The sequence below is a fragment of the Phoenix dactylifera genome, chromosome 8, assembly GCF_051530095.1.
Source record: "Phoenix dactylifera cultivar Ajwa chromosome 8, Ajwa_hap1_PhDact_Kaust_v1.1, whole genome shotgun sequence".
Lineage (NCBI taxonomy): Eukaryota > Viridiplantae > Streptophyta > Magnoliopsida > Arecales > Arecaceae > Phoenix > Phoenix dactylifera.
The window spans coordinates 7470586-7495927 of NC_143197.1; the positions used below are offsets into that span (position 1 = coordinate 7470586).

Sequence of the window (25342 nt, forward strand, 5' to 3'; positions counted from 1 at the left end):
TTTTGATATAGGATTTTTTGCGTGCATACCCTCCTAAATATTAGAATTTGCGTGAATACCCTTTCAAAATTGATATTTGCATGTATACCCTCATCAAATACTTATTTTGTATGTATATCCATGCCATCTAATGTCGTTAAAAAGTTAGCGGTTTGAAATTAAAATAATAAAAAAATCATTAATGGGTAAACATATAAAAAGAAATCTTTATAAGGGTATACATGAAAATAAAAATTTTGGAGAGTATTTATGCAATTTCATATATTTAAGAGGGTATACACGCAAAATTTTTTTTAGATTTTTGTATAAATGCCTTTCTAAATATTAAAATTTGCACGAATGCTCTCCAAATTGATATATATTTGCTCGGCCTCACAAAACTCAATTTTTGTATGGATACTTTTGACATTACGATTCAATTAACGTAATTAGCCAAAAATATATTTATTTAAAATAAAAATTAATTAAAATTATAAAACTATATTTTTATTTCTAAATTGGGTAACAAGTTAACAGGTCTCACTGAAAACTAAAACAAGTTGAAATAGAAAAAATAAAATTAAATTTTTTTGCATGTAAACCCTTATAAATATGTGAAATTGCATAAATACCCTTACAAAGTATTATTTGCATATATACCGTCATGTCTACCTAAAGTGTATTTCAGTTATTTTCAATTTTAACCTACTAATTTCTTAATGGCGTTAGATGGGATGGGCATATATGCAAAAAAAAAAGAAAAATAAAGGGTATATATGGAAAATAAATATTTTATAAGGTATACATGCAAATATTAATTTTGGAAGGGTATTCATGCAATTTTAATATTTAGAAGGATATGTATACTAAAAAAATCTTTTGATATATGGATCATGGCTTCCTAGAGTTCCTGAGTGTTTGATGCGTAACTAGGTGAGCATGCAACACTAACTTTTCATTGGGATTACTTGTGGCCCACTTATCCACAAACAATTGCGTGACAAATCATCTAACGTAAATGCTACATTAGAGGATATGGTCATTCGAGGGACCTAAATAAAAATGCTTATACTAAGTTTGGTTCCATAATATCAAAATGAACATGGTATAGGTTACTTTTATTTTTATTTTGGCCAATCTTTAAACTTCTGATTACAGGTATTTTGGTTAAAAGAAAAAGGAAAAAAAAAAAAAGGAGGCAAGCACGAATGACAATTTTATACCATTCCGATAGTTTTTTTCTTGGAATATATATGCTTGGGATGAAGAGGTTTGGTTGATATAACTTTTACTCGCCCATGCCTATTTTTTCAATGACAGTTTGGCATGCTTATGACTTTATTCCAAGCTTTATGCTTGTTTGGTAACTAAACCGAATGCTTATTTGTTATAAATTAATATAACAGTTTTGACAGGCATAAGGCTTATTATTTTTTTTTTTTTTTGCCAAAAAAAAGAGATAAGAGGGAAGAAAGGACAAGCCCACCTCCGCGTAGCGGCCCTCATTGGGCTCCCGCCCTGCTAGAAGAGTGTTTGATAGAAATGACCGTGTGTTGGGCATTTCGATCGATTTTATTGTACCTTTTTACTTATGGGCCGTTTTTTCTTGTTGCCTCTTCTTCTTCTTCTTCTTCTTCTTCTTCTTCTTTTTTTTTTTTTTTTTTTTTTTTTTTTTTTTTTTTTTTGGGCTAAAAGGCATAAGGCTTATCCTGCCTAACCGTGCTTAGTTCTTAAAAGAAGGGAGAGGAGAGGGGGTGATCGAAAGTGCCACGTGTCAAAAGGTACACTCTGAAGTCGGAATCGTGGTTTGCTATGTGCCTCGAGAAGCAGCGCCAGCTGATCCATCCAGCCAAGAGCGACCGACGTGGCGCATTATCCACCACATCCAGAAATTCCCGGATTTTTTGACCAAATGACCAAACTACCCTTATAGGATACAAAATTCCTTTGTACCATCTACCGCCACTTGTCCATTGGATTCAATTTGAGAAATACTTCGGCCGTCCAATTGGCGGATTTACCCATTGAAGGATTAGCCCTGGGATGTAAGTGAAAGGGTTTAAAAGTAATTGGGGTCCGCCACTCCATAATCAAAAGCCCGCGGAGGGTCTCCCGTGCCGTTTTATGAAGCGGAGAGCATCGAGAGACGTGGGAGAAGGAATGCAGCTCTTCTCCTTCCCCAAATCCCAATTCCCTCGCTTTCCCCCATCCTCTCCAAATCCTAACCCTAACCCTAATCTCCCAATTTCTATTACCAAGATCTCGATCAGGGCCTTCTCCTCCCTTCTCTTCCTCAAGAACCCTCCTTCCTCCTCCAAGGCCTCCTCTCCGCCCCCTGTCCAAGAACACCTCCGCTGCTCTGAATCCGATGAAGAGAACGAAATAGAGGATGAGGAGGAAAGAGAAGGGGATCAGAAAGCTTCGGAGCAATTTCTTGCGGTAAGACGGCCGGTGAAGGAGGTATCGGAGGAGACCGTTGGTTCTCTGACGGAAGCTTATGCGAAGAGTGAGGGTGAGGAGAAGTTTTGGTCTTCTTCTAAGATTGATGAGGGCCTTACGGAGTTTGCTAAGAAGATTCCTATTTTTGAGCCGGAGAGGGTTGGTGTTGCGCCGAAGGAGAGACCGCTTGCGATCAACTTGGAGCTGGGGCTTTATCGAGCGAAGGTGCTCACCAGGAATTTTCGGTTCAAAGAAGCTGAGGAGATTCTCCTCAAGGTAATCTTCATTTCTGGATGGTTATTGGATCCGTTATTAGGCAAACAAACTATTGAGCAGTAATTGTAGCAAATTATTATTCTGACTTCTGAGGATGTGAATTGATGAGAAGCTGAAACTGGCTTCCTCAATTTATGTAGAACACTAAGCACACTGATGATGAGAACTTCTATCCTGTTGTTACCTTGTTGCGTTACCGTCCTAAAGACATACAACATCTGCCTTACAGTTGTGGACTTGTTCAAAAATAACATACTCCTCATCATCTATCCTTAATTCATTGTTATTGGCAAATCTTGAATGTCCACTCTATTTTCTGAGTATTTTCATGTTGAAAATATACTTTCTCCCATTAATGTTATGCACCTCTTGATTGAAAAAAATGTTTATTTTAAAAAATACGTATGTTTTGTCATTTCGTTAATACATGCCTCGTGGTGTTTTTCTATTCCTCCTCATATTTCTTTTTTTCATTAATTTTATCTTTATTTTCTCCAAAAAAATTGATTATCAGAATTTTCTGACTTGTGAAGTTAGTCTGAATATCAACTACAACAGGTCCTGCAGCCTAAGGAAATTTATCATGAGTGTGAAAGATAATAAAGAAACAATTTATTGCCTAGAAAAACTGAACAAGATTAGTGTGCGACTATGTGATGAGATCTTGGTATTATCCAATCTTCCATGGTTGAACATCTTGTTTACTCTGGATGTTATACATTGTTAGTGGCTATTGCTGACATGAAAACAATGGGAAAGATTCTCAAATTAGCTTATAAACAAATGGCAAGCCCATGGATGTATGCCTATGTTAAATTTTTGGTTCTTTTCCTTGCAAATATTTTCTGGATATGGTGCAAATTGTTTTGTATTTCTGTTGCATTTTTACGGTTACTGTATATCATTCTACATCTTCAGGCTACATGGTACACTTGTCATTGAGGTTGACATGTAACTCTTATTAGAATATTTTTAATCTTTGAGTTAGCTGCAATGTTGTGCATCAGTAAATTTCAACCTATACATGAAAAACAATAGAACTCAGCTAGAATCACTGCTGTGTTTATCTATCTCCAGTGTATCTCGTTTTGGCCTGAAGATGGACGGCCATATGTGGCCCTTGGGAAGCTTTTAATTAAACAATCAAAATTTTCTGAAGCTAGAGCCGTGTATGAAAGAGGCTGCCAAGCAACACAAAGCGAAAACTCATATATCTGGCAGGTTTGTGAGTGTTATTTTTAGTCTCAATATATTAATTGATTGTCATGTAGCATATCAGCATCTATATTTGCCTCATCAAGTTTGGCTTAGAAATTGCAATTGATGCAAAGAACTCTGCTTACAATAGAGCCGTCATAATGATACCTGGACTTCCTATTACAGTTATTTCCCTCTTGACACTTCTAATTGCATTAGCATGTAGTTGTTTTGTAGTTTTCACCATGAATTTAAATTCCTTTTTTATCTGGGCAGATACAACATATGAGATAGGATAGATAACCGTAACTCCCAATAAGGTAAAGTTGAATTCATAGAAAACAGAAAGAAAATAATAAACGATAATGCATTTCATATTTTCATGGTAAAATGTGCTATTTGAGAAAGTTGGATGGAGCTCATCTTCATTTCCTTTATTGGGTAAATGTTTCTAGGTAAAATTTTGCCAAGCAGTAAAGTTACGTAGTGTTTAAATTGTATCGATGATGGCTGCCAGAACCAGTTGAATATCAAATAACATTGTTTGCCATTGTCTGTCTTTATTTCTCTGGTGGGAGACATTTTTCTAACAAATGCCTTTTTAAGAGTTACTAGAAATAGATTTTAAAGGTGGCAATGCTCTACGAGAGAATCCTGAACCTCAGATTTATACAGTGATGTTTGACTTGTAAACAGTCATAATGACTTCCCAAAAACTCCAAACTACTAGAATAAGTGGCTCTGATATTTTACGACATTTACAATCAGATGTTTATGGTAATTTATTAGTAGTAATTCTCAGAGATATGTCGTTTGAATACTTTTCAGAAAGTATGCTGCAGTTTTTGTCTTAGGTTATTATAAGAAAGTAAGAAACCTGTATGCAATCTAAAAGTCTTTATTTTATATGTCATGGCAACAGCTGATTCTTTTTTTTACATTCAGTATCTCACTGAAGTTTGTTGATTGCATTTAATTTCTATTATTTTCCCCCTCTCAAGCTTCTAAAACAGTCAGATTGGTGTACTTTCACCTTTAAACAAACAGTGCTGGGCTGTCCTGGAAAATAAGGTTGGAAATATCCGAAGGGCAAGAGAACTCTTTGATGCTGCTACTGTAGCTGATAAGAGACATATTGCTGCTTGGCATGGATGGGCAGTTCTGGAGATAGAGCAAGGAAATATTAAGAAGGCTAGGAATCTTCTTGCAAAAGGACTTAAATATTGTGGTGGAAATGAGTACGTATACCAAACACTTGCTTTACTTGAAGCTAGAGGAAAGCGTTTCAAGCAGGCTCGCTACTTGTTCCGACAAGCGACTAAATGCAACCCAAAAAGCTGTGCTAGTTGGCTTGTGAGTGTTGTCTTTTCTTAATATTGCCTTGCAATAAGGGTGCCTATATTTGTGGAAGAGTATGAATCCATACTTTATCAGAACCTTTAATTCACAAGGCATGTCTCATGAAATAGGCATGGGCGCAAGTAGAAATGCAACAACAGAACAACCGCATAGCTAGGCAGCTTTTTGAGGTGACAAATTTCTTTCCAGGTTATCCTTTATTTCCTTCATGTGCTTTTAGCTTAATTTTGTTATGTTGATTACTTTTCTTCTTTTAGCACATATATACCTCCATGTGTGTATTGAAGGAGCAAGAGATATGTACATGCCCTTTTTTTTGGGGACAAAACCAAGGATATGCACTAGAAGGGAAGTGAAGTAAGATACTGCATTAGGGGCTGCATGGATAAAAACCAAGTACAAATGTATAGAGAAATGATAAGGTAGAATTATGGGCCTATTTGTAATGGTTGTCCAACAACGTGCGAAAATAATGCTCCTTGGGTAATTGCCTAATGTTGCATTATTTTGAGGAAATGGATTACCTTAGCTGGTAGTCAACCCACTAAATGATGATTTGTGTTGCCTTTAGGGTATACAGGAGCCTAACAAGTTGCTTAGATAACCAATAAGTTGCCCTAGAAACATAGTGTTCTCACTAAACATTGATGATTTGTTTGTGGCAAGTCATGTAACATGGATACACAGCAACATGGTTTAGTGAAAGTTATAAGACAGAAAGTTTTGTGATTATCCAATCTAATTATAGGATCTTTCAGAAATATTCAGATCTCAGATAGTGCATAATTGAAGCTATCATAAAGTTGTCTGAACTCTGAACAACTAGGGACAATGAAATTAGGTGTTGCTGACCCAAAAAACTATCCATGCTGGATTATGAGCAAAATCCAACTAGCAATAAAAGGCTATTGTACATAATTACGAGGAGCTGACACCCAATGAATAATATGTCAGATAAAGGGTTCATGAGTTCAACCGCATACAAACTCTATAATATTCAACTTATATAAAGTTTTGTAAAAATGCAGAAAGATAACCAAAGTGAATAGCATTCTGAACATGTTAATATGTAAAATAGTTATGTTAATATATAAAATAGTATTGTTAGCTATCTCCAACACTTCACTTGTCATTTTTCCTTGTTTTGATCTTATTAGTTATTTCTCTTGCTAATTATCATTCCTTGGTGATTTTTGGATAAAGATAGTAGTGCTCAAACTTAGCTCTGTGCAATGCTGAGATCATATAATTAGATCATCTAGCAAGAACTTGAGAAACAGGTCCTTTTCTTCAAGTTATCCGCTTAACTGTTTATTTGTTCTGTTCTTTGTGTTCACATATTAACTTTCCAGACATGCTGTCACAATGCAATGAACTGACACCCATTTCTACCTAGTTATTAGCATCATGGGATGAAAATAATACCTTTTAATATATCCAAATTGAATATGTTCTAATGTTGATCCTATTATCTGCTTTAGAAAAATAGGAACAGGTATCAATCTCATTTTCTCCTAGTACAAGTTTTTAAAATACTACAGATAAATCTTCGGGCTTCTACTGAATTTCTTCATTTGATTTGGACTTTGTACTGCTGCATATTCATATTTAGTAAAATATATTTGCATGGTGAAAAATCTACAATTTGGTGTCATCCTTTTCCTGTGCAGAGAGCAGTCCAGGCTAGTCCAAAAAACAGATTTGCCTGGCATATCTGGGCATTATTTGAGGCTAGTCAGGGTGACATTAACAAAGGAAGGAAACTTCTTAAGATTGGCCATGCAGTAAATCCTAGGGATCCTGTCATCCTTCAGTCTCTTGCCTTGCTGGAATACAAGCATTCATCTGCAAATGTTGCTCGTGTATTGTTTAGAAGAGCATCTGAGTTAGACCCAGGACACCAACCAGTATGGGTTGTAAGTAGTTTTCCTCTTCTATATATCCATATCTTTATCTAGTTGTTCAATTCATGTGATTTTACCATTATCTTGAGCTTCTCTTCAGAATTTGCTTTTATGAAAGCCATTTAATCACTCATGTGTATATACTGAGGGATAGACATTAATTTGACAGCATAAGCTCTTTGTATCTTTTGAGCTTCTTTGAAGCTCTGCTCCAGTGTGACCATATGTCTTAATTGTTACAATGATTATTTATGCGTCCTAATGGCGTTATTAGCTACATGATAGGCCCCTATCTTGCCTAAATTGCCTTAACAAATATTTGGCACCCATCTTTTTGTGATGATAGAGCTCTCCTTTTAAATTGTAAGGTTTCACATATTTGCAACCAATAAGGTAATAATCATTTGATTGACAAACATCTTTGTTACCGTCAAGGACATGTTCCATATTTGTACCTTAATGCAATTCTTGACATGTAAGAATCAAACCATAGACAAAATTCCCAGTGATTCTTTTATGCAGGTATTTCTAGTCAACATCAACTACCATATTCCCTTTGGATTTGGTGATAAAGTGCTTCTTTGAAGTCTACTGAATTTAATTTTGGTATGAAATTATTATAGGCTTGGGGATGGATGGAGTGGAAGGAAGGAAACATAAACACTGCACGGGAACTCTACCGAAGGGCTCTATCAATTGATTCAACAAGTGAAAGTGCTGCTCGTTGCCTTCAGGTATAAAATAGTTGGAGAAATCTGTAGCTGCCAATCATTTTTAAGTGAAGCATCTGGAGTCGTGGTCTTGGTGTTTTTTCTATTTTACTTTAATCAAATTGTAACCCTTTTCCAGACCTGATTTTAAATTTTTTTTTTTGAGAAACATAATGGATTGGCATGTAATCTATAAATTAGGCAATTCCTGAAGAAAACATATTTTATCAGCAATAAAAAAGATTATCAGGAGTTTAGTGTAATTGCCCCTAGCAGGGTGTATCACATTCTTGTCTACGATGTTGTCCTTGGCATATCTTAAGGTTGTAGTGTATACACACATGGTTGGAATTCTTCTAAACTCATATTTTATTTTTATATATGTAATTATCTTATACCAATTAGCAACAAGAAATTCCAAGGAACAGAGTGCTAAATCACTTTTGACTTTGAGTACTAGAATGAAGGCCAAGTGATAGACGAACAAGGGTCAGAGTCAGCTTTTCTCAAATGAAGCTGCAATAAATTGCACTATCTGAAGAAAATGGAGTTCCGCCGAATCTCTCCATCGGAACAGGAGTACTTAGTTGAATTTTTTTTCAAACAATGCCAATATGGAATGTAGGCTACATATGAAGTATGGTATGATGGTAGAAAAGAATACCATACAAGAACCATTGGTGAGATATATAAAGATTATGTCTAAGTTATATTTTTTGACTTTAAAGAAATTCTGCTTTTAAGTAGTACTGGAGCAGGTCTGATAACAAAATACATCAACCCTTTTAAGAAGCTTCAAATATGAAAGCTCTATTGATTTGATTTAAACCACCAATTTTTTTATGATCAATTACATGGCATATGCAATAGGGAGCATTTTTATAATCAATGCACAAGATCCATAGTTAAGTTAAACCACAATAATAGCTGTTAGTTCTGTAAGCTCATCATGGCTAGTTTGATTACCACAATAAATGTCCTGGGAGGTTTAGATTTACGAAGAAGAATGATTGTGTAGCTTTTCTGCACATGAAATAGAAGGACAATATTTATCAAACAAGAGGAAAAAATGAAGTACTCCAGCCATACTTTTCTAACAGAAAAAATTATATTAATCAGCTGCCAATAAATCCATTCAAGCTTAATATACATATACTCACTTTTAGATGCATATTTTAGTGATCCTTTTTTAATAAAAAATTCATTGCTAGATCTTAGGGCATGTTACTCAATATTTTAGATTTTAAGAGGTGATACCTGGAGTTTGGTGTCTCAGGAAATCTAAAACTTTCAATTACTGTAGTCAAGTAAGAATATATAAATGCTACAGAGTCAGATTTATGGTTCATCATTTGATTTGCTTCATTTTTCATTCAGTGAGCTTATTTATGCTAAAGAGAGATAAAGAGAAAATAAATTATTTGAATTGCTCAACTTTCTGTTTTTAATATTATATCGCGACACAAAAAGTCAGGGAATCCTCCTTGAGTATGTATTATTTGCCTCAAACAATCAAGTAACCCCCTTCATTGTTTCAAGTGATTCTTTAAGTTGCAATACTGTTTTATTATATTGCCGCTAGTTTGCCTATGATTTACCATCTTTTGCTTGGCAACTTAAAAGATATCAATAATGCCGTGCAGTCTTACATTGAAAATTTCAGTATCTAAAGATCATATGGCAAGTAATAGCAATCTTAATCATAATAACAATCAGACATTCCAGCGCTTATCTTTTAATTGATTCCAAGGTCTGCGGAACTGAGCCCTACCGCCCGGTTTAGGTAGTATCGAACCGACCCGGTGCAAAATTGGATCAGTTCCCTCTCTAAAAACGGTCTCGGTGCAAAATTGGATCGGTTCACTTTCTAAAAACGGTTATGGCCTCCTATGGGCCAGAACCTCAATGGGACCGGCCGGAATTAGTCATTTTTGAGCCGGAATCGGCTGAAACCAGTCATTTTTGGGCCAGAATCGGTCGGTTCTATCCAGTTCGATGCTGACTCAGTGGTAACCAGTTGGTTCGCACCGAGTCAAGGAACACTGTGCCACAGTGCAGGCACTATGGCAATAATGCCTCAGCGTGGGTTGATGTGCATCCAAATCAGGATGGTTGGGTTGATGTGCCTTTTAATTATGCTGATGATCCAGATATCTACGAAAGGCATCGCCACTTGACCTGATTTTAGATATCAATATGTATGTTGGATTTTAAAAGTATATAATTGATTGTATCTTGATTTGAGGATATTTTTTGCTATTCATTTTATGATTTCTATCATTTTAAAGCAATAAGATGCATCATTTAGGTTAAATCGGAATCATAAAAACATCAAAAACCATTAAAAACAAATCAAGAAAACATCAAAAAAATATTAAATTAGACTTAAATTCATAGAAAATTTTCAAAAAGAGTGAGAACTCTAAAAAAAGAAAATTAGGGTGTGCCGGTCCGTTAATCGGCACGCCCTACCGGTTCGGTCGGTTCGGTTCGGCCTGAACCGGTACCGAACTGTACCGGGCGCCGACCGGTATGGGTGTTAGTACTGGTTCGACGGACCTTGATTGATTCATTTTTAATTTTGGTTAATGTTATGCTGCAGGCTTGGGGGGTCCTAGAGCAGAGGATGGGTAATCTATCAGTTGCTAAAAGATTGTTCAGATCTTCACTGAACATAAATTCTCAAAGTTATATCACATGGATGACTTGGGCATCATTAGAGGAGGAGCAAGGTAATCCTGTTCGAGCGGAAGAAATTCGGAACCTTTATTTTCAGCAGGTTAGTTACTTGATGATTTCCATTCGCTGTCTCTGTTGCTACCCGTGCGTTAGATAATTTTGAAACTTGGAATGGAATGGCATCTTCTATTTCATGTGAAAGTTTTCTTTTCTTTTTCTTGAAATCATCAATGTTGTTTCATTACATTGACCTGGTTTAATTTAAATAGATGATTAAATATGAGTTGCATTGGTAGCTGAGACCGAATAACTGGGGAAGAAGGTGTCCGTGTCTTAAGCAGGTTTTGCAAACTTGTGGGGATTGAGTTTCAATTTTGGGGGATTGAAACCTGTCTGAATGAAGAATGCAGTTTTATATTCTTGACTGCCTTACAAATTTCATTCTAGCCCCTTTCTTTTTCGAAAAATGCAATTTCAACTTCAGATGATAGAGATCTGGGTTTAGGCTTCGAACCAGTACGCAAACATTTGTATGGCTGACCCCACACTGAGGGGATAAGACCTGCTGTTTGATGTCCTGAAATTTATAATCAGAGAAGGTCAGGAAATAGGAAATGTTTCTAGGAAACTAAATGGTACAATCTTTAGTTTGGACCAAGCAAATTGACAAAACTGCTGGCAATTTTTAGTACAGAATTATGCCCTAGGTCTAGTATACAAGTTAATATTGCAATGTGGCAGGCTCAACAGAAATCCTGCTTTAACTTTTCCAGTTGGGTTTACATTATGCACCACCTGGGTTAGTGCAAATTAGCCATCTTATATTTATAAGTTTAACAAAGTTCTTACTAGTAAATGTGCTTGCTCTGTATATATATATGACCCTATATACCAAAAATTAATGTATGGAAATAATTGATCAATTCACAAACAAATTAAGCCATAAGCAAAGATGGCTTTTTTTTTTGACCGGCAGGAAAGATGATATTTAGTCCATGTTAAATTTCATGTCTCTCTTTTTCTTGGTTGATGTGCCCATTTAGGTATCCATAAGTGGCACATAAAATTGAACCTAACATGCCTTCTTTCACTTTTATGTTTTGTTTTTTTATAGCAACATACAGTTCTAATGTGTCCTTGTGTTACCATGCATGTGTTTATATTATTAACGATGCTACGTAATAGCTATCAGCAACTACAATCTTGTATAGTTGTTAAGTTATATATTTTAGAATTATCAACTATTCTCATGAATATAGTTATATTTAATTTGTTGTTCTTCAAAAAAAAATTCATTTAGTCAAATGATCTTTGTTTTTCTTTGTTCTTGATAGGAGAAATAAAATGATAGTTTTCGCTGGAAAGCCAGCTTACATGGTTTGCTAGCTTTCTTTCCTAAGCCTGAAGATAGTAAAAATACTCTATTCCTGTCATTTTAGCCATTCAAAGTTTAGCCACAAATAATAGAGCCTTCAACACAAGGTAAAATTAACTATTCCTTTCATATTGACAGCGTACAGAAGTGGTGGATGATGCTTCATGGGTTATGGGTTTTCTTGACGTCATAGATCCTGCTCTCAATAGCATAAAGCGACTCTTAAACTTATATCAGACCTCCAATTTAAAGGGGCAGGAGATCTTGAGAACCCTGGAAGAAACAAATAACAGCACCACTGAAGCTTCGGATGCTACCGTCGTTAATGGTAATGATGAGGGAAGTGAAGATAATGCCAGTCTTCGGGCAAGCGACTTTGATTTGGATGCTTTCATCAGAGATAAATTGTCTCTTGATGTATCAGCACTGGATGAACTCTTGGAAAATTTTCAACCCAGAAGAAATAAGTCTTCGAGAAGAATATGGAGATCAGGACAGAAAAATGTTTTGACTCAGCCTTGATCCTTAGCTTCCAGGTTATATACTTCTGTAGGGAGAAATATTGGCTACTGACAATTGCTTGAGCGCACATATTTCTATCCAGTGTCTCAGCTATTTTCAAGATGACAACGGTAGGCATATTCTGGTGGAATTACAATCTATTGGATTATATAGCAGATGTGTTATGTATTATAGTCGTGATGTTTGGATAGTTTTGTCGCACTGGTGCAATTATTTATCAGAGGTATTATAGTCATGATTGGTAGATAATTTTATGCGCATTGACGGTCTGAGTGGATTCCATCCATTTGGCTATTCAGCATGTTTTTCGTGCATTCTTTTCCAACTCATCATACTTTATTGAGGACAGCATTATTGACCGTTTCTTCATGTAAAGAAACATTATAGAAGTGTAGCATCTTAAAACTGTCAAATTATTCCTTTACCAGTTTTTATGCCATCAAATTAAGCTGATCCGTTATGAAGAGTGCAAGATTGATGCATCTTTTTTTTGTTTGTTTGTTTGTTTCTTTAGGAAGTTGTATTGAAAAATGATTTGATGAATCTAATGAAAAACAAGAAGTTGCATAGATATCTATTTTGAGATAAAATTGTTTTTGATTTTATTCTGTTATCAAATATATTATCTAGCCTGCAAGTAGTTGCATTGTTCGGATGGCTGAGTTTTATTAGAACAGAGAGTGAGAAAATATGATTCTGTCAAACAGGTGTCCAATAAAGAGAAGTCTGCAATTCTAGAAATTATTTTTAAGATTCTATGATCCGTCAGCTTTTTCAGATCAGGTTTATTTAAGCAACTGACTGTGTTCCCATAGATACATCTATGCAATATTCTACATTAAAGTGTTTGATTAAAACATAAGAGCGAATGAAAGTTTTAATTTGCCAGGTAATTTTCAGCGGTGCAAGGACCATCCATCTTGAATCGATTAGGGTCTATGGATGATATGTCAGTCTCAAAAATCATGTATAGCAGAAGACATATTTGTTACATTAAAAGTAAAAGACAGATCCATGAAGTCCGAAAATAAAAGAATTAGTATATTAGCAAAAGCGCCCGTACCACACATCATCGATCCTTGAAGTCTCAGAAAAGAAAACAAAAGGTGTCATCGTAATCACACTCCAACCAAAGGTGCAGCAAAAGTAAGGAAGCGTACGAACAAACATTAACCAGGTCCCGTCCGCCACCTCATGGAGTCCGCTCACTGCCAAAAAGGAAAGGAAAAAGGAAAAAATTCTCTCCCGAGAGAAGGGCAAAAGGGATGGCTCGAACCGTATTGGACGGTCAAGATGGCATCGGTTTTGGTGTTGAGCAATCCTCCACACCCCACAGCCCGCACCGTACGACTGCTACCAGAGAGGCGGCGTCATCGGTGGCGTGGACGACGGTGTGAACGGAGGCCCGGTGGAGGCGTCGACGGCGGCGGAGGAAACGAGGACGCGGTGGACGGGGAGGAGGTAGCGAACAGGTCGGCGGCGGTGACGGCGTTGATGGAGACGCGCTTCCGCTTGGACCTCGGCCGCCTGCCCATTATCACGAAGCCGGCTGGGGGAGCTCTGAAGCGTTCGCGTAGGCGGCGGCGACGGGGGCAGGGTTGGGGACGGGGAAGTTGGTCGGCGGTGGATGAGGCGGCGATGAAGGGGAGATCCGACTCGGCGGCCGTGAAGTGCTCGAGGTCCGCCGCGGGCTTGAGGGTCCAAAGGGAGCGGACGGCGCACTCATTCCAGCCGAGGGCGGCGAGGTCCTCCGCCACCTCCGCCATCGTCAGGAGCGCGCCGGACGAGATATCCTCATCCAGAGTCGACCTCGTCGGCGGGATCAGCTCGATGGAACCCAAGGATTCCTGCATAAGAACCTGGACGCAAGAAAAAACGGAGGGAGTACGAAAACCCAAACCAAAACGAATACTAGCGTATTGAATAGGAAAAGAAACATAGAGAGGGAAGTGCTTACCTTGGGAACGTTGTGGAGTTTGATGAAGCCATGCATGACAATGATCTTAAAGAAGAAGAAGAAGAAGAGGAGAGGAATTAGCTAGAAATGCTTCTTGAAATGGAAGTTCTTGAGAAAGAGGCATTAGGAAAGAGAAAGAGAAGGTGAATCACGAAAGATTGGGGAAAAGGAAAGAACCAAGAAGAGAGAAAGAACCTGATTGAGATGCGCGCGTATGAGGTTGGACCGCCATGGATCCTCGTAGAAATGGAGGTACTGCTCCGGCGTAATCCTCGTTTCACTCTTCATCTCTCTCTCTCTCTCTCTCCCCTGGATACTTTTTGGCTCTTCTTGGCGTACATTATATTATACATTCGTAGAGCGCGGGGGCGTTTTTGTTTCCATATGACAAGATGGCCCCAAAGCTGGTAACACGTTGATCAGACGGTTCCGAGCTTATGCTTGAAACTACTTGATCCTTTGTTACAGGTCTTAGCGTGTGCGTTCAGGATGGGTGGGTAGGTGTGCGTGTGGTACGACGTTACAGGCTCTGTGCCATCGCTCGGTTTCAGGCGTCCGCATGGCCTCTTCTTTTCCGTTTTATTTTTACAGCCATTCATCAAAGACCTCCGAAGCATAAAACATCATATCACGATTCTCGCATGCAAGTAATGGACTTCTACGGAGTTTTGCACATGTACACGTGTCGCACGTGGTGGAATGCCGTTGCCGTGACTTTGCACAAATTCAAAACCATTTTTTTTCACAAAATTGAATAGGCAAAAAATTACGTGGCAGGCCATACCAATGGATCGACGGACGGAAATAACAGTGGATGGCATGGGTCGAAATCGAATAAAGGACCCATCCATATACAAAACGGTAGGACAAAAAGTACTCACCGGTAACAGAAAAGGAAACGGAAAACGGGAACCAAAACGTGGGTCATACCGCTATACCAGTCTCCTTCCTCCGCCCTAGCTCGATATAAAGGACGAGAGAGAAGCATCGATCGAGATCCGCTTCCTCTTCCTTTCGGCATTTCGTCTCGTCTACTTCTCGTGGTCCGTGGCGGGGGTGGAGCGGATGAGATCGCCGGAGGACGAGATCGGCACGGCCTCCACCGCCGCTGCCTCACCCACTCTCAACACCGAACCCACGGGGCACTCCTGCCAACCGAGGGACTCAATGTCCCGCTTCACATCGTCCAGCGACAGCGCCGCGCCGGCGACCGGCAGGCGGTGCCGGAGTGTCGATCGGTCCGGCTGCATCAGCTCCAGCGAGCTCAGGGCCATCAGGATGTGCGCCTGATAAAAATAGATCAATGTATGACCAAACAAAAGAAGGGGTATAGGAGTAGTTCTAGGGTTTGAGATGGATCGATTAGAAGGATTTGATTTTGGAGATCTGACCTTTTGGCACCGGTACAGCTTGATGAATCCGTGCATGAGGACGATCTGATTCAAATTATCCAAGATAAACCGGAGAGATTAAGATCTAAAAATTCTTTGGAAGAACGAAGCAAGAATCTCCGAGATCTCTTTGTTGCTATTGAAGAAGATTGCTAACCTGGTTGAGTTGAGCGATGGTGAGATTTCTCCCCCCATGCTCGTTGAAGAAACCGACGTAGTCTTCGAGGCTAAGCTTCGGCCTCGCCCCTTTCATCTCTCCCTCCACGGTACCTATTTCGCAGCACTCTTGCCTCTTGGGCTCATTTTGCCGACGGCAACTTAATTATAAAGAGAAGAAGTGGCGGCGAGCGCGGCGAAACGGAGGCCGCGACGTGCTTAACCCCTGCTCTTTCGAAGAAATTTCGAAAAAAATCCTTTCCCAGAATAGTCGTACGCTCAGCTGCGGACGCGTGTATATAGCAATCATGCAGAAGATAATCCGTATAGAAATAAGTATAGGAACAGCAGCACTCAACGTCTCAACGGTATAAAAGTTCATATAAATGGGCAGATGAACCCATAAAATTAATGTGCGGAAGTAAATCCGCATAAAATCTACATGTAGACAGGTTCTGCACGACAAAGGTTGGATGGCGAAAAGAAAACCATCAACAATGATAGGCCACGTACAGATCGAAAGAATATCACGGTACCTTAACTATCTATATGTTCGCAGACTATAGGAGAGTTTGTTTTCTTCCGAGCCACTTATATTTATCGAAAGAAAAATAATACTAACTGAGTTGCCTACACACTATTTAGAAGGGTTATTTTGAAAAATCTCAAGTTTGTTCTTTTCTCTTACCGTTAACTTCTTCTTCCTGTTCTATGCTGCACACTATTTAGAAGAGTTATTTTAGAAAAGTCTCAAGTTTGTTCCTTTCTCTTACCGTTAACTTCTTCTTCCTGTTCTTTTTCCATGTAATCATGCGCATCTTGTGTGAGTCACCAGAAAAAAAAAATATATATTTTAATAATAATTCTGATAATATGGTCATGCCATCGAACAGCTTTTGGCTGCCTAACTTGTGACATACTCCTAGTTAATTATTGTATTAATAAAGAATGCACAAGAACTGTGAATGAAGACAGCATTCTTCCTTGAAAATCAGTATTGGAATATATCTGATTGAGGCCATTCGGACGTGGCCCACACTTGTTTTAATTATTTTAATTTAATATGAACTCTGATTCAACATAAACCTCTAGGATGAAATATATTTTATGATGATTGCGATAAAGTTAAATTTTACAATCAGAGCAGAGATAACTCTCTTTCCAGTAGGATAATGGCCCAGCTATAGGTAACCACCGTGGGAGAGAAGTGTGCGTATTGGTGCTGCTAAAGTGGGTTCATTAGTCACTGTTTGTTCCGGATCAGTTTGTGTATGAGTTCTTGAACTGTAATTTCTTCTCTTCAATAGAAGCAGTCGAGCCAGGACACCCATTCCCTAAGTTTATTAACGTGCAACAATCTGTGTGTTCGAACACCCAAGCCCAAACACGGCGCATGGCTTCAAGAACATAGATAGGTACCTTAAAAATGGTCGTGTTAACTTGATATTTCTTTCTTCTGCTAAAATGTTCGCCAGGTGAATGTCTTCAATCTGGGAAGGATGAGCTTAGGATTATGTTGCCTGGACAAGGCATTGGTCGGTGGCCATAATGCTGCAACTTACACGATGACCATCCTAACTCTTCGGCAACCGGCAACAACCGGACCCGGCAGATTGGCATGGAACTTCTGAACAAAATTGGAGCTGCTTCTGGTGAAATGAACAATTCTGAGAGGACGAAGTTTCGGAGTCCCCTTATCAGGCAATGTCAGATGGAGGCCTCAGCAGCGGTGAGATGTATTACTTGGAAAAGATGGTCGTCAGGGTATAGAGAACGATGCACAAATCCAGAATGCAGTAAGGTGGTGGGCTGGGAAGAACATCAAATCATTTGTAGTGAACTTTGCCAATGGACCTCCGAGTTTTTTCAGTACCATATACAAATATGATATCAGATTTCCACGTCCTTTTTCCTCAGCATCTTTCACCGGTCTCAAGCAATTTAGTGTTTTAAATCTGCCAAAGCCCTACTTCTGTAGATATTCCCCCACTAGACTCTTTGATCTACAATTGCTATTATTATTATTATTATTTCTTTCATAATTTCAGTATAAATGTGTTGTTTTCCTTTTCTTCATGTTATTTTTTAATAGGTTCTTAAAATACATTGATCAAAGAAGTATACCTTTAATAGGTAAGATTATCACCATGATTGGAATGGGCACCTTCTCAAGGTCAAATATGATGGTTCCTACTAAATGCAATTGACAGGATTAAAGAGCTGAGCACCATATGAACACAAATATATGCTCATGTCCTGTAGACGTCAAATAACTGGTTTGCTTGAGCTGGAGAAGGTGGGCTACAAAGAAAGCCAAAAGAATGCATTGTGCCTCTTGGTATCATATTCCCAATTTAATGATTCTCTTAGAACATTTCAGTGCAAGAGGCTCCCCCTATTACTAAATCTAGGAAGAGTCAAATATATGCAGCCTTGGACCCGTAGGTGGTGAAACTGTTTCTGATCGTTGCGTCAATGCCCGCCCTCCAATTTAATGAATCCCATAGAATCTCAATTTGGATATTTAGGATCATGCACACTTGCTTCAAAAAGATATGGCAACTATGCAAATTAATATTAACATCACCAACGCAGGAAGTGGAGCATCGTACATTGTCTTGCTAATTCAAGAGGTGCAAGCGACAAGGATTAAGGGTTTAGCCTCTAATAGACTAGGCCGAAGAGCCCCTTACATTTCAAAAAAGCCAAAACCAATATAGGATATTTATGTACTCTCCAGAAATTTACAATGAATGGCGTAGAACTCAACCTTTTCTAATCATATGGCCTTTCAATCAACTTTGTTCAAGTTCATTCTGACCTAATCCCATCATTTCTAGAAGTTGATCATGAATAACATAGAAGTCAATTTCCTCTTGAATAAGTTGCCCAAAATAATCAACTGAATACTTATTATTTAGAGACCCTTTTGAGCAACTTTTTAGTTTGGGAGCTCAGTTCGATCTTATCATCCTTGATCCTTTGACGAAGTGAAGGCTCTCCCCTACCAGCCAGAAAGTGAGTACGGAGCAGTGATTCATATGCTCTGGTATCGAGACAGTTGAGCACCTTCAAACTCTTACTGAACCTCTCTGCACCCTCCACATCCTTTGCTTCCTCTAGATATTTCAAGAAGGTGTTAACTTTCTCTTGATCTAACTTCCACTCATCCTGTTTCACCATTGAAACCGCATTCTCCAACCATTTTAGAGCCAAACCCATCTCACGGTTCTTCAAGTAGTAATCTAAGAACAACTCACACGTCCTGAAGTCAAATCCTGCACCCTTCTCTGAAGTCCTCGCCCAAAGTGATTCAGCTTCTTTAACCATGCCCTTCGTCAAGTAAGCTCCTATCATCAAATTTGTCAATTTTAGGTCATAGGTTACATAAAATGACTCCCACTCCTCATAGCACTGTGTCAAGCCATCAATATCATCCAGTTTATTAAGAGCCTGAAGCATGGTGAGAAAGCTCATGTTGGTGGGCTTCGGAAAGGCAGTTTTCAGAGACTTCCACACCCTATTGACCTCTGCTAAATTGCCAGTCCCTGCATACAAGCTTATTAAAAAATGAAAAGGCTCCCGGTCATGGCTGTCTACAAGTTCCTCCAGCTTCTTGAGAGCAGATTCCGCTTTTGTAATAAGGCCAGCTGAGCTATAAATGGCAGCCAGGGTACTGTATGCAGACCAGTTTAGTGTAACTTCATCTTCCTCTTCCATTTCCTTTATAACTCCTTCAACAGAGTCTATGTCACCAAGTGAAGCATAGCTGTTCATCAGGATGCAGCATGTAAGATTATCTGGGGCAATATTCTTTACCTTCATCTCTTGTAGATGGGTGGGGACCTTTTCAGGCTGGCCTAACTTCATGTAAAGAGACATTAGGTTGTTGTGGACCAGAGTACTGGAAGCCATGTTCAATTCATTCATCTTCTCATAGAGAGCAATGGCTTTGTCTAGCATTTTCTCTGAACAGTAACAGTTCAAGAGGGCTCCATAAGTTCGCTCATTCTTGGCAGGTTCTGGGAGCTTGGAGAAATACTCCTCTGCTGATTCAATACCCCTGACTTTTGCTATAAGATCTAAGCGTATTGCATGGTTGGTGTAGGACATGTTCATTCCTCTTGTGTTAACCATCCAATCCATCAGCTGTTAGGAGATCGACGAGTGTCAAAATGACTATTGAAGGAGGGTATAGGAAAAATATCTGCACAAGTATAAGGATTTATTTGTTGATTGTTTCCATTGGATGAAGTCTATCATTTTTCCTTATTTCTTCTATGGTTTGCTTTTTCCCCCCTCTTTTAACCTACAAAGATGAATCAGGAGATAGTTCAAAGAGGGAAAAAAGACTAGAAAAGAATATAGAGCAAAAATGTTCGACCAAAATTAGGGGTGGCAATTTTAGCCAACTCATCATGTACCTGACCCGACCCGACCTGTTTATACTCAAGGGTGGGTATGGGGTTTAGATATAATACCCTAAGCAGGTTCAGGATGGGTATGGGTAAAGGTATGCCCCACCTGAACTCGATCTGATATTATACAATCTTAATCCACCCCCCCCCCTCCCCTCTCTAGTTCACTTAATAGATGATAGTTGTCACAGCCTTGTTCGCCTCAGTCGTCCCTCCCCCCTACTTATTATTGAAACCTAGAAAACATATATATTCTGTGAAAATCACAACAATTGATTATTTTTGTTTGTTTTGTTTCTAAACCTTCAATTACTTTGACTTATGTATGAATTCTTTCTTATTAGAATATGTTGTAGTTATTTATGTACGTTAGGATTCTCTCCATTTGAATCAAAAATTGAGCCATAAGAGAATTAAGCTATAAGCTTCTCTCATTTATTTAGCAGTTTAATCTCATTAATTATACCTATAAGCTATAGGCGTCGAACCCAACCCGACCTGACCCGCCATAACTTATCCCATCTACTTTACCCAACCTGACCTGACCTAAGATGGGTATGAGGTGAGTATGGGTACAAGGTTTTCAATCGCAGGGCAGGTATAGGTATTGGCCGACTTGACCCGACCCGACACAACCCATACCCGACCCATTGCCATCTCTAACCAAAATAGATCATTATAGATTATTAATAAAGATATAATTTTCCATCAAGTTACTATATGATTCTACATAAACTGATTCCATATGAATATATGCACATGGAAGATTTCAGATTGCCTTGCCATACAAACCAATTCCACAACCACATTTTTGTCATCGTAGTGCTTTCTAAAGTCATATCATAATAGTTACTTTCATAGAGAGCATATGGAGGCTAATGCATACCAAATATTTGTCTAAATATTTTGCAACACATCCAGAGGTTCACTCAGTGTGTAAATAAAGATTCATAGGGAAAAAAAACATAATGTACAATAGTCAAGAGACAATGAAGTGATTCAAAGCAATAGCTGGAATAAAAGCCATTAAAACAATAGCTGGAATAAAAGCCATTAAAAACACACGATGACTATATCAAAACAGGTTTGGAAAAGGTACAGAAATAAAGGTGTATTACATATATTGACATAGATATGCATGCACTGTATGTCTATAATAATATTCTTATATCGGCAAATACTCATTCATTTATATATCTACATGGATGAGTTAAGTTACTTAAGTGGATTGATTAGAAGGATGTCATATTCTACTTTTTTGCTTCTGAGAAGCGATAGAGGATGCATTGAATCAAAGGTAAAGATTTAAAAGGTGCTCCATATGACATACAATTTTCACTTTTACACCTAATCAGTAGATCCTTTGGAATTAAAAAAGGAGATTTTTTGATCATTATCAGTGTGCTAATCTCTTGATTTCTTCTAGTAATAACAGAAAAAAGTTACATAAACAATCTAGGCGATTATTTCTATCATATAAATTAACAAGGTGGAAATCTTTGTATCTTTCTTGGCATTTTGCACTTATCATTTCATTGTTTTCTTCTTAATATGATTCTGCATTTTCAAGTTTTCTCTTATTACATTGGTTCCACAAACAGTCCCAAGTAAGCCCCCTCTTCTAGGCCAATGTATGTCTGCTTTCTATAACCTATGACATTTAAACTATGGTCACTTCATTTTGTCACTTCTAGCTTTAACAAATTCGTTATCACATTGCATCCATGTTATTAAAAGTGTTTTCTATTTTTTCTTAAGCCTATGCAAACTTTTGTGCCTCTTCTTACCACGAAGATCTTTATTGAACATGCCCATAAAACCTGGATCAGCATTCCATCGTGTTATCCTTAATTGGTGCAAGTCCTTTTCTTTCGTTATTGTTGTTGCAACTCCTATTTTTCATTAGTATACTCAGCTGAATATATTTTTTGCTGCTTTACCACATCATAACCTCAATATTCCCATGTTGGCCATGTTTACCTTATGTACCTAGACCCTAATTAATGGCCAGCATTCTAATACATATAAAGTAATTAGGGCCTTAAAGTTGCATTGCCAAATTTTCCTCGTTATTCAATGGCCAAATACAGTGACTACATAACACCATAAAAGCAGATTCTTAGAAACTAAAGGCCAACAGCTGAAGTCAAAACAAAATTGTATAGAACAAGCAAATAAACTGATAAGCCTCTCATAATGGGGAACAGTGCTAAGAGTTAGCAACCCTCAAACAGGGGAGTAGTTTTAAAAGTAAGACCTGCTTATATGAAATGCCTTATGTAGGCTATTCAAATATAACTATGAACCATCATCTATGGTTGTATATAATGTTTTTGGTCATGTAAGGATTCTGGATACATTAAATTCTGGTATAACAGCAAAGATGAAACCAAGTTAAGTCGAAAAAATTACAGAAAAGGAAGAAGGAGTACATAGAAAAGAAGATAAAGAGATCGGTTTAATTTTCATGTGGGGTAGCAGATACATAAAGGAAATGAAAAAATCATGATGCCAACAGATAGCTTATAATATAATCAAGAAATTCACAAATATGAAGATCATTATTCTTAAAATTGACAAGTTTTTTATCAGATCTATAATTCTTCAGATAATTTCATGATTACATTCTTTTCTAAAAAAAAAGGTTTGGTCTCAGATTTTCATCTTATAGCCAAAAACATGTTCAGTTTGCAACAATTTTGCTAATTAACATCATCAGTCTCATTGTCTCTATCATTAAGGTTGTCTTTATACAAGCTGTGCTTTGCAAATAAATTTTAAAAGATCCCCTCTTCTTTTCCTCTTTTTTATCAATTGTCAAGCACAGGCTGACGTTTTCTTCATCTTAATAACCTTAACCAACCATCCGCATCCCAATTATAAGGAGTCAGCTTCATCGATCCTTCTTCTCAATTGACTCCAATAAAGGATCACATCCTCAGCCACGAGCAACTTCTCCATAGACTTTTTAAAAAATTTATCCATGTTAACTGGTCATCTCCTTCCAATTCCAATGAAACTACCACCAATTCTTTCAGCAAAGCATCAATACTCGATCAGTGAAACCCGATAAAAGACAGGATATAATTTTTCATCCATACCTGAAGTCGAACAGGACTCGCGCATACAGTACCATCAATAAAGATTGAAACTTTAATTCAAGTGAAAAGAGATAGGAGCATTTCCGCAAAGAAGAGGTAAAATAAGAATGGAGGAGAGAAAGGGAGGTGACCTCAAGAGCGTGCTTGTAGCGCCGGTACTTGCGGAGCTCCTTAACGTACTTCATGAGCTCGACCGCCCTCGCTGGCCTCCCCTCCCTCACCCACTTGTTTAGGGTCTTCGTTACGCTTCCTTCCGGCGCTCCGCCCAGAGCCGAGAGCCGGCGATAGAGGGGCTTCCATTCCTTCGTCCCTCCTTTCTCCTCCGCCACTGCCGACGACAACGACGACAACGGCATCTCTCCGGCCGCTACCGACGCTGTGGATAGCCTTCTGGCCACTGCTATCACCAGCGATAGTGGCCGGACTGGGTTCTTCGCCATGGTCTCCTCCGATTTTGGTTGGAGAAACAGCGCGAGATTTTGAGGGCGATCGCGACGCGGGCGGCGGAGAGAGGGTTTTTGCGAGAGCCGGTCCTATCGGACCCGTTTTACAGTAAAGTCGGCGAATACTGCCGTCTTCTGTTTAAAAATTGACAGAAAAAGGGGTTCCAAGCAGAGGGATCAGGATCACGATCCTACTCGGGCTCCAGCCGTTGGATCACTCACAATGGCCATCGAGATTGCGGATTGGTGCGAACCATCCAACTTATCCACTTCGAAACACCTTTCTGTCAATAATGTTTGACCTTTTATTTTATTAAAAATAAATTAAAAAAAAATTTCTAAATTTATTGATGAATTATACTAACCTCTAATATTTTGAAAAAACTATGCTCGCTTCACTAAAGTTAATTTCTATTCAACACTTTAATTTATAATTTAATAAAATATGAGTCAAATCATTAATCTTAAATGGCACCTAAATATTATATCAGAAAAAATTTCAAAAATAATTAAAATAATTTTAAGTGACACAACAACCACTCAACAACATAAGAAAATGTGTATATCCTTATTTCTACTCAAGAATCGATAAGTAATAGGCATAAGTATAGGTTTTACAAACTATTAGGCATAAGTATAATAAAGGCAAATCATAGAAAATTTTTGTAATTTACTCTTTCATTAAATGTAGAAAAGTAATTGATGGCAACAAATACTAGATTTTGCCTCTTCAAATGGATTATTGATTGAAAACCAAAAAAGCAAACTCCATATCAATTAGAGGACTGATTGGTTTACTGGTATTCTCATTTTTGAATAGCATAGTGATTCCCATTTAGTTGTTTTTCCCATCAATTGATAACATTTCTGGACTCATCAGCTGTGCAAATTTTTTTACTAGATCGTCTCTGACCTGTACATGGTCTGTAATTCTGTATCAGTTGGCACTCTGCATGATATATGTTTTCTTTGTGCTAAACCTTGCATGCAAGTACATAGGCAGACCCACAGCCATGTTAATGGATATTCTAGCTGTAGGAATTTGCTAGGGAAACCTTTTTTTCTTTCTAATCTAGAGTATCTAGAATACCTATGTGTTGATGAAATATGCATTTAAGAAGCTTCATGTGCAGGTTTGATCCATATAATCACATCATATAGAATCTTCTAAATCTCATTTTGATAACTTTTATCGGAACAAACAGCATCATCTTAATAACTCAACATCACAAACTGATATCTAAATATAAGTATGAAGAAATGCAATTCTACAAAAATTTTGCATTTTAAAAATTTTGAAGCCTGATAAATGTAAAAAATTTAGTGTCTGAAGTGGTATTTGCTGGTTAATCAACACTTACTGATGCATGACCTATTAAGATATGCAGATAGGTCATGCCAGTGAGACTACTGCATCATTTTTGTTTTACCAATTC

General features: G+C 38.0%; 4 protein-coding genes across 6 annotated transcripts; 1 reads left to right on the forward strand and 3 right to left on the reverse strand.

Annotated features, from left to right (window-relative positions):
• Window positions 1-2076: 2076 nt before the first annotated feature.
• Window positions 2077-12689, forward strand: HCF107 (high chlorophyll fluorescent 107). 3 transcript variants are annotated; one of them, XM_008782913.5, is made up of 8 exons: window positions 2092-2694; window positions 3772-3915; window positions 4939-5244; window positions 5361-5420; window positions 6921-7166; window positions 7778-7888; window positions 10467-10643; window positions 12057-12689. In XM_008782913.5, exons 1-8 carry the CDS (start codon window positions 2104-2106, stop codon window positions 12438-12440), a joined length of 2019 nt encoding a protein of 672 aa, XP_008781135.4. In that variant the 5' UTR covers window positions 2092-2103; the 3' UTR covers window positions 12441-12689. The 3 variants fall into 3 exon arrangements, with proteins under 3 accessions (XP_008781137.4, XP_038980463.2, XP_008781135.4); XM_039124535.3 differs by lacking the exon at window positions 10467-10643 and having other exon boundaries at window positions 2091-2694; XM_008782915.4 differs by lacking the exons at window positions 4939-5244; window positions 5361-5420 and having other exon boundaries at window positions 2077-2694.
• A 766-nt stretch (window positions 12690-13455) lies between these two features.
• On the reverse strand, window positions 13456-14714 carry LOC103700991 (uncharacterized). The gene is made up of 3 exons (XM_088702640.2): window positions 14593-14714; window positions 14398-14442; window positions 13456-14299 (listed from the first exon to the last, which is right to left on the reverse strand). Exons 1-3 carry the CDS (start codon window positions 14683-14685, stop codon window positions 13811-13813), a joined length of 627 nt encoding a protein of 208 aa, XP_088558766.1. The 5' UTR covers window positions 14686-14714; the 3' UTR covers window positions 13456-13810.
• Window positions 14715-15428: 714 nt separating this feature from the next.
• Window positions 15429-18364, reverse strand: LOC148702638 (uncharacterized). Its single transcript, XM_088702641.2, has 3 exons — window positions 15946-18364; window positions 15789-15833; window positions 15429-15683 (listed from the first exon to the last, which is right to left on the reverse strand). The coding sequence occupies exons 1-3, from the start codon at window positions 16039-16041 to the stop codon at window positions 15429-15431; spliced, it is 396 nt and encodes a 131-aa protein (XP_088558767.1). The 5' UTR covers window positions 16042-18364.
• A 134-nt stretch (window positions 18365-18498) lies between these two features.
• Window positions 18499-24030, reverse strand: LOC103700989 (pentatricopeptide repeat-containing protein At4g01990, mitochondrial-like). Its single transcript, XM_008782909.5, has 2 exons — window positions 23595-24030; window positions 18499-20093 (listed from the first exon to the last, which is right to left on the reverse strand). The coding sequence occupies exons 1-2, from the start codon at window positions 23901-23903 to the stop codon at window positions 18858-18860; spliced, it is 1545 nt and encodes a 514-aa protein (XP_008781131.1). The 5' UTR covers window positions 23904-24030; the 3' UTR covers window positions 18499-18857.
• Between the last annotated feature and the right edge of the window lie 1312 nt (window positions 24031-25342).

Bases quoted from the DNA above. Each gene is read 5' to 3' on its own strand.
- LOC148702638 (XM_088702641.2), bottom strand. From the start codon at position 16,041: ATGAAAGGGGCGAGGCCGAAGCTTAGCCTCGAAGACTACGTCGGTTTC. The intron at 15,834-15,945 runs GTTAGCAATCTT...AATTTGAATCAG, and splicing joins CCATCGCTCAACTCAACCAG to ATCGTCCTCATGCACGGATT. The intron at 15,684-15,788 runs GTCAGATCTCCA...TATTTTTATCAG, and splicing joins AGCTGTACCGGTGCCAAAAG to GCGCACATCCTGATGGCCCT.
- HCF107 (XM_008782913.5), top strand. From the start codon at position 2,104: ATGAAGCGGAGAGCATCGAGAGACGTGGGAGAAGGAATGCAGCTCTTC. The intron at 3,916-4,938 runs GTTTGTGAGTGT...TTAAACAAACAG, and splicing joins AAAACTCATATATCTGGCAG to TGCTGGGCTGTCCTGGAAAA. The intron at 10,644-12,056 runs GTTAGTTACTTG...TCATATTGACAG, and splicing joins GGAACCTTTATTTTCAGCAG to CGTACAGAAGTGGTGGATGA.
- LOC103700989 (XM_008782909.5), bottom strand. From the start codon at position 23,903: ATGGCGAAGAACCCAGTCCGGCCACTATCGCTGGTGATAGCAGTGGCC. The intron at 20,094-23,594 runs GTCACCTCCCTT...ATCTCCTAACAG, and splicing joins GCTACAAGCACGCTCTTGAG to CTGATGGATTGGATGGTTAA.
- LOC103700991 (XM_088702640.2), bottom strand. From the start codon at position 14,685: ATGAAGAGTGAAACGAGGATTACGCCGGAGCAGTACCTCCATTTCTAC. The intron at 14,443-14,592 runs GTTCTTTCTCTC...TTCTTCTTTAAG, and splicing joins TACGCGCGCATCTCAATCAG to ATCATTGTCATGCATGGCTT. The intron at 14,300-14,397 runs GTAAGCACTTCC...TCTTGCGTCCAG, and splicing joins AACTCCACAACGTTCCCAAG to GTTCTTATGCAGGAATCCTT.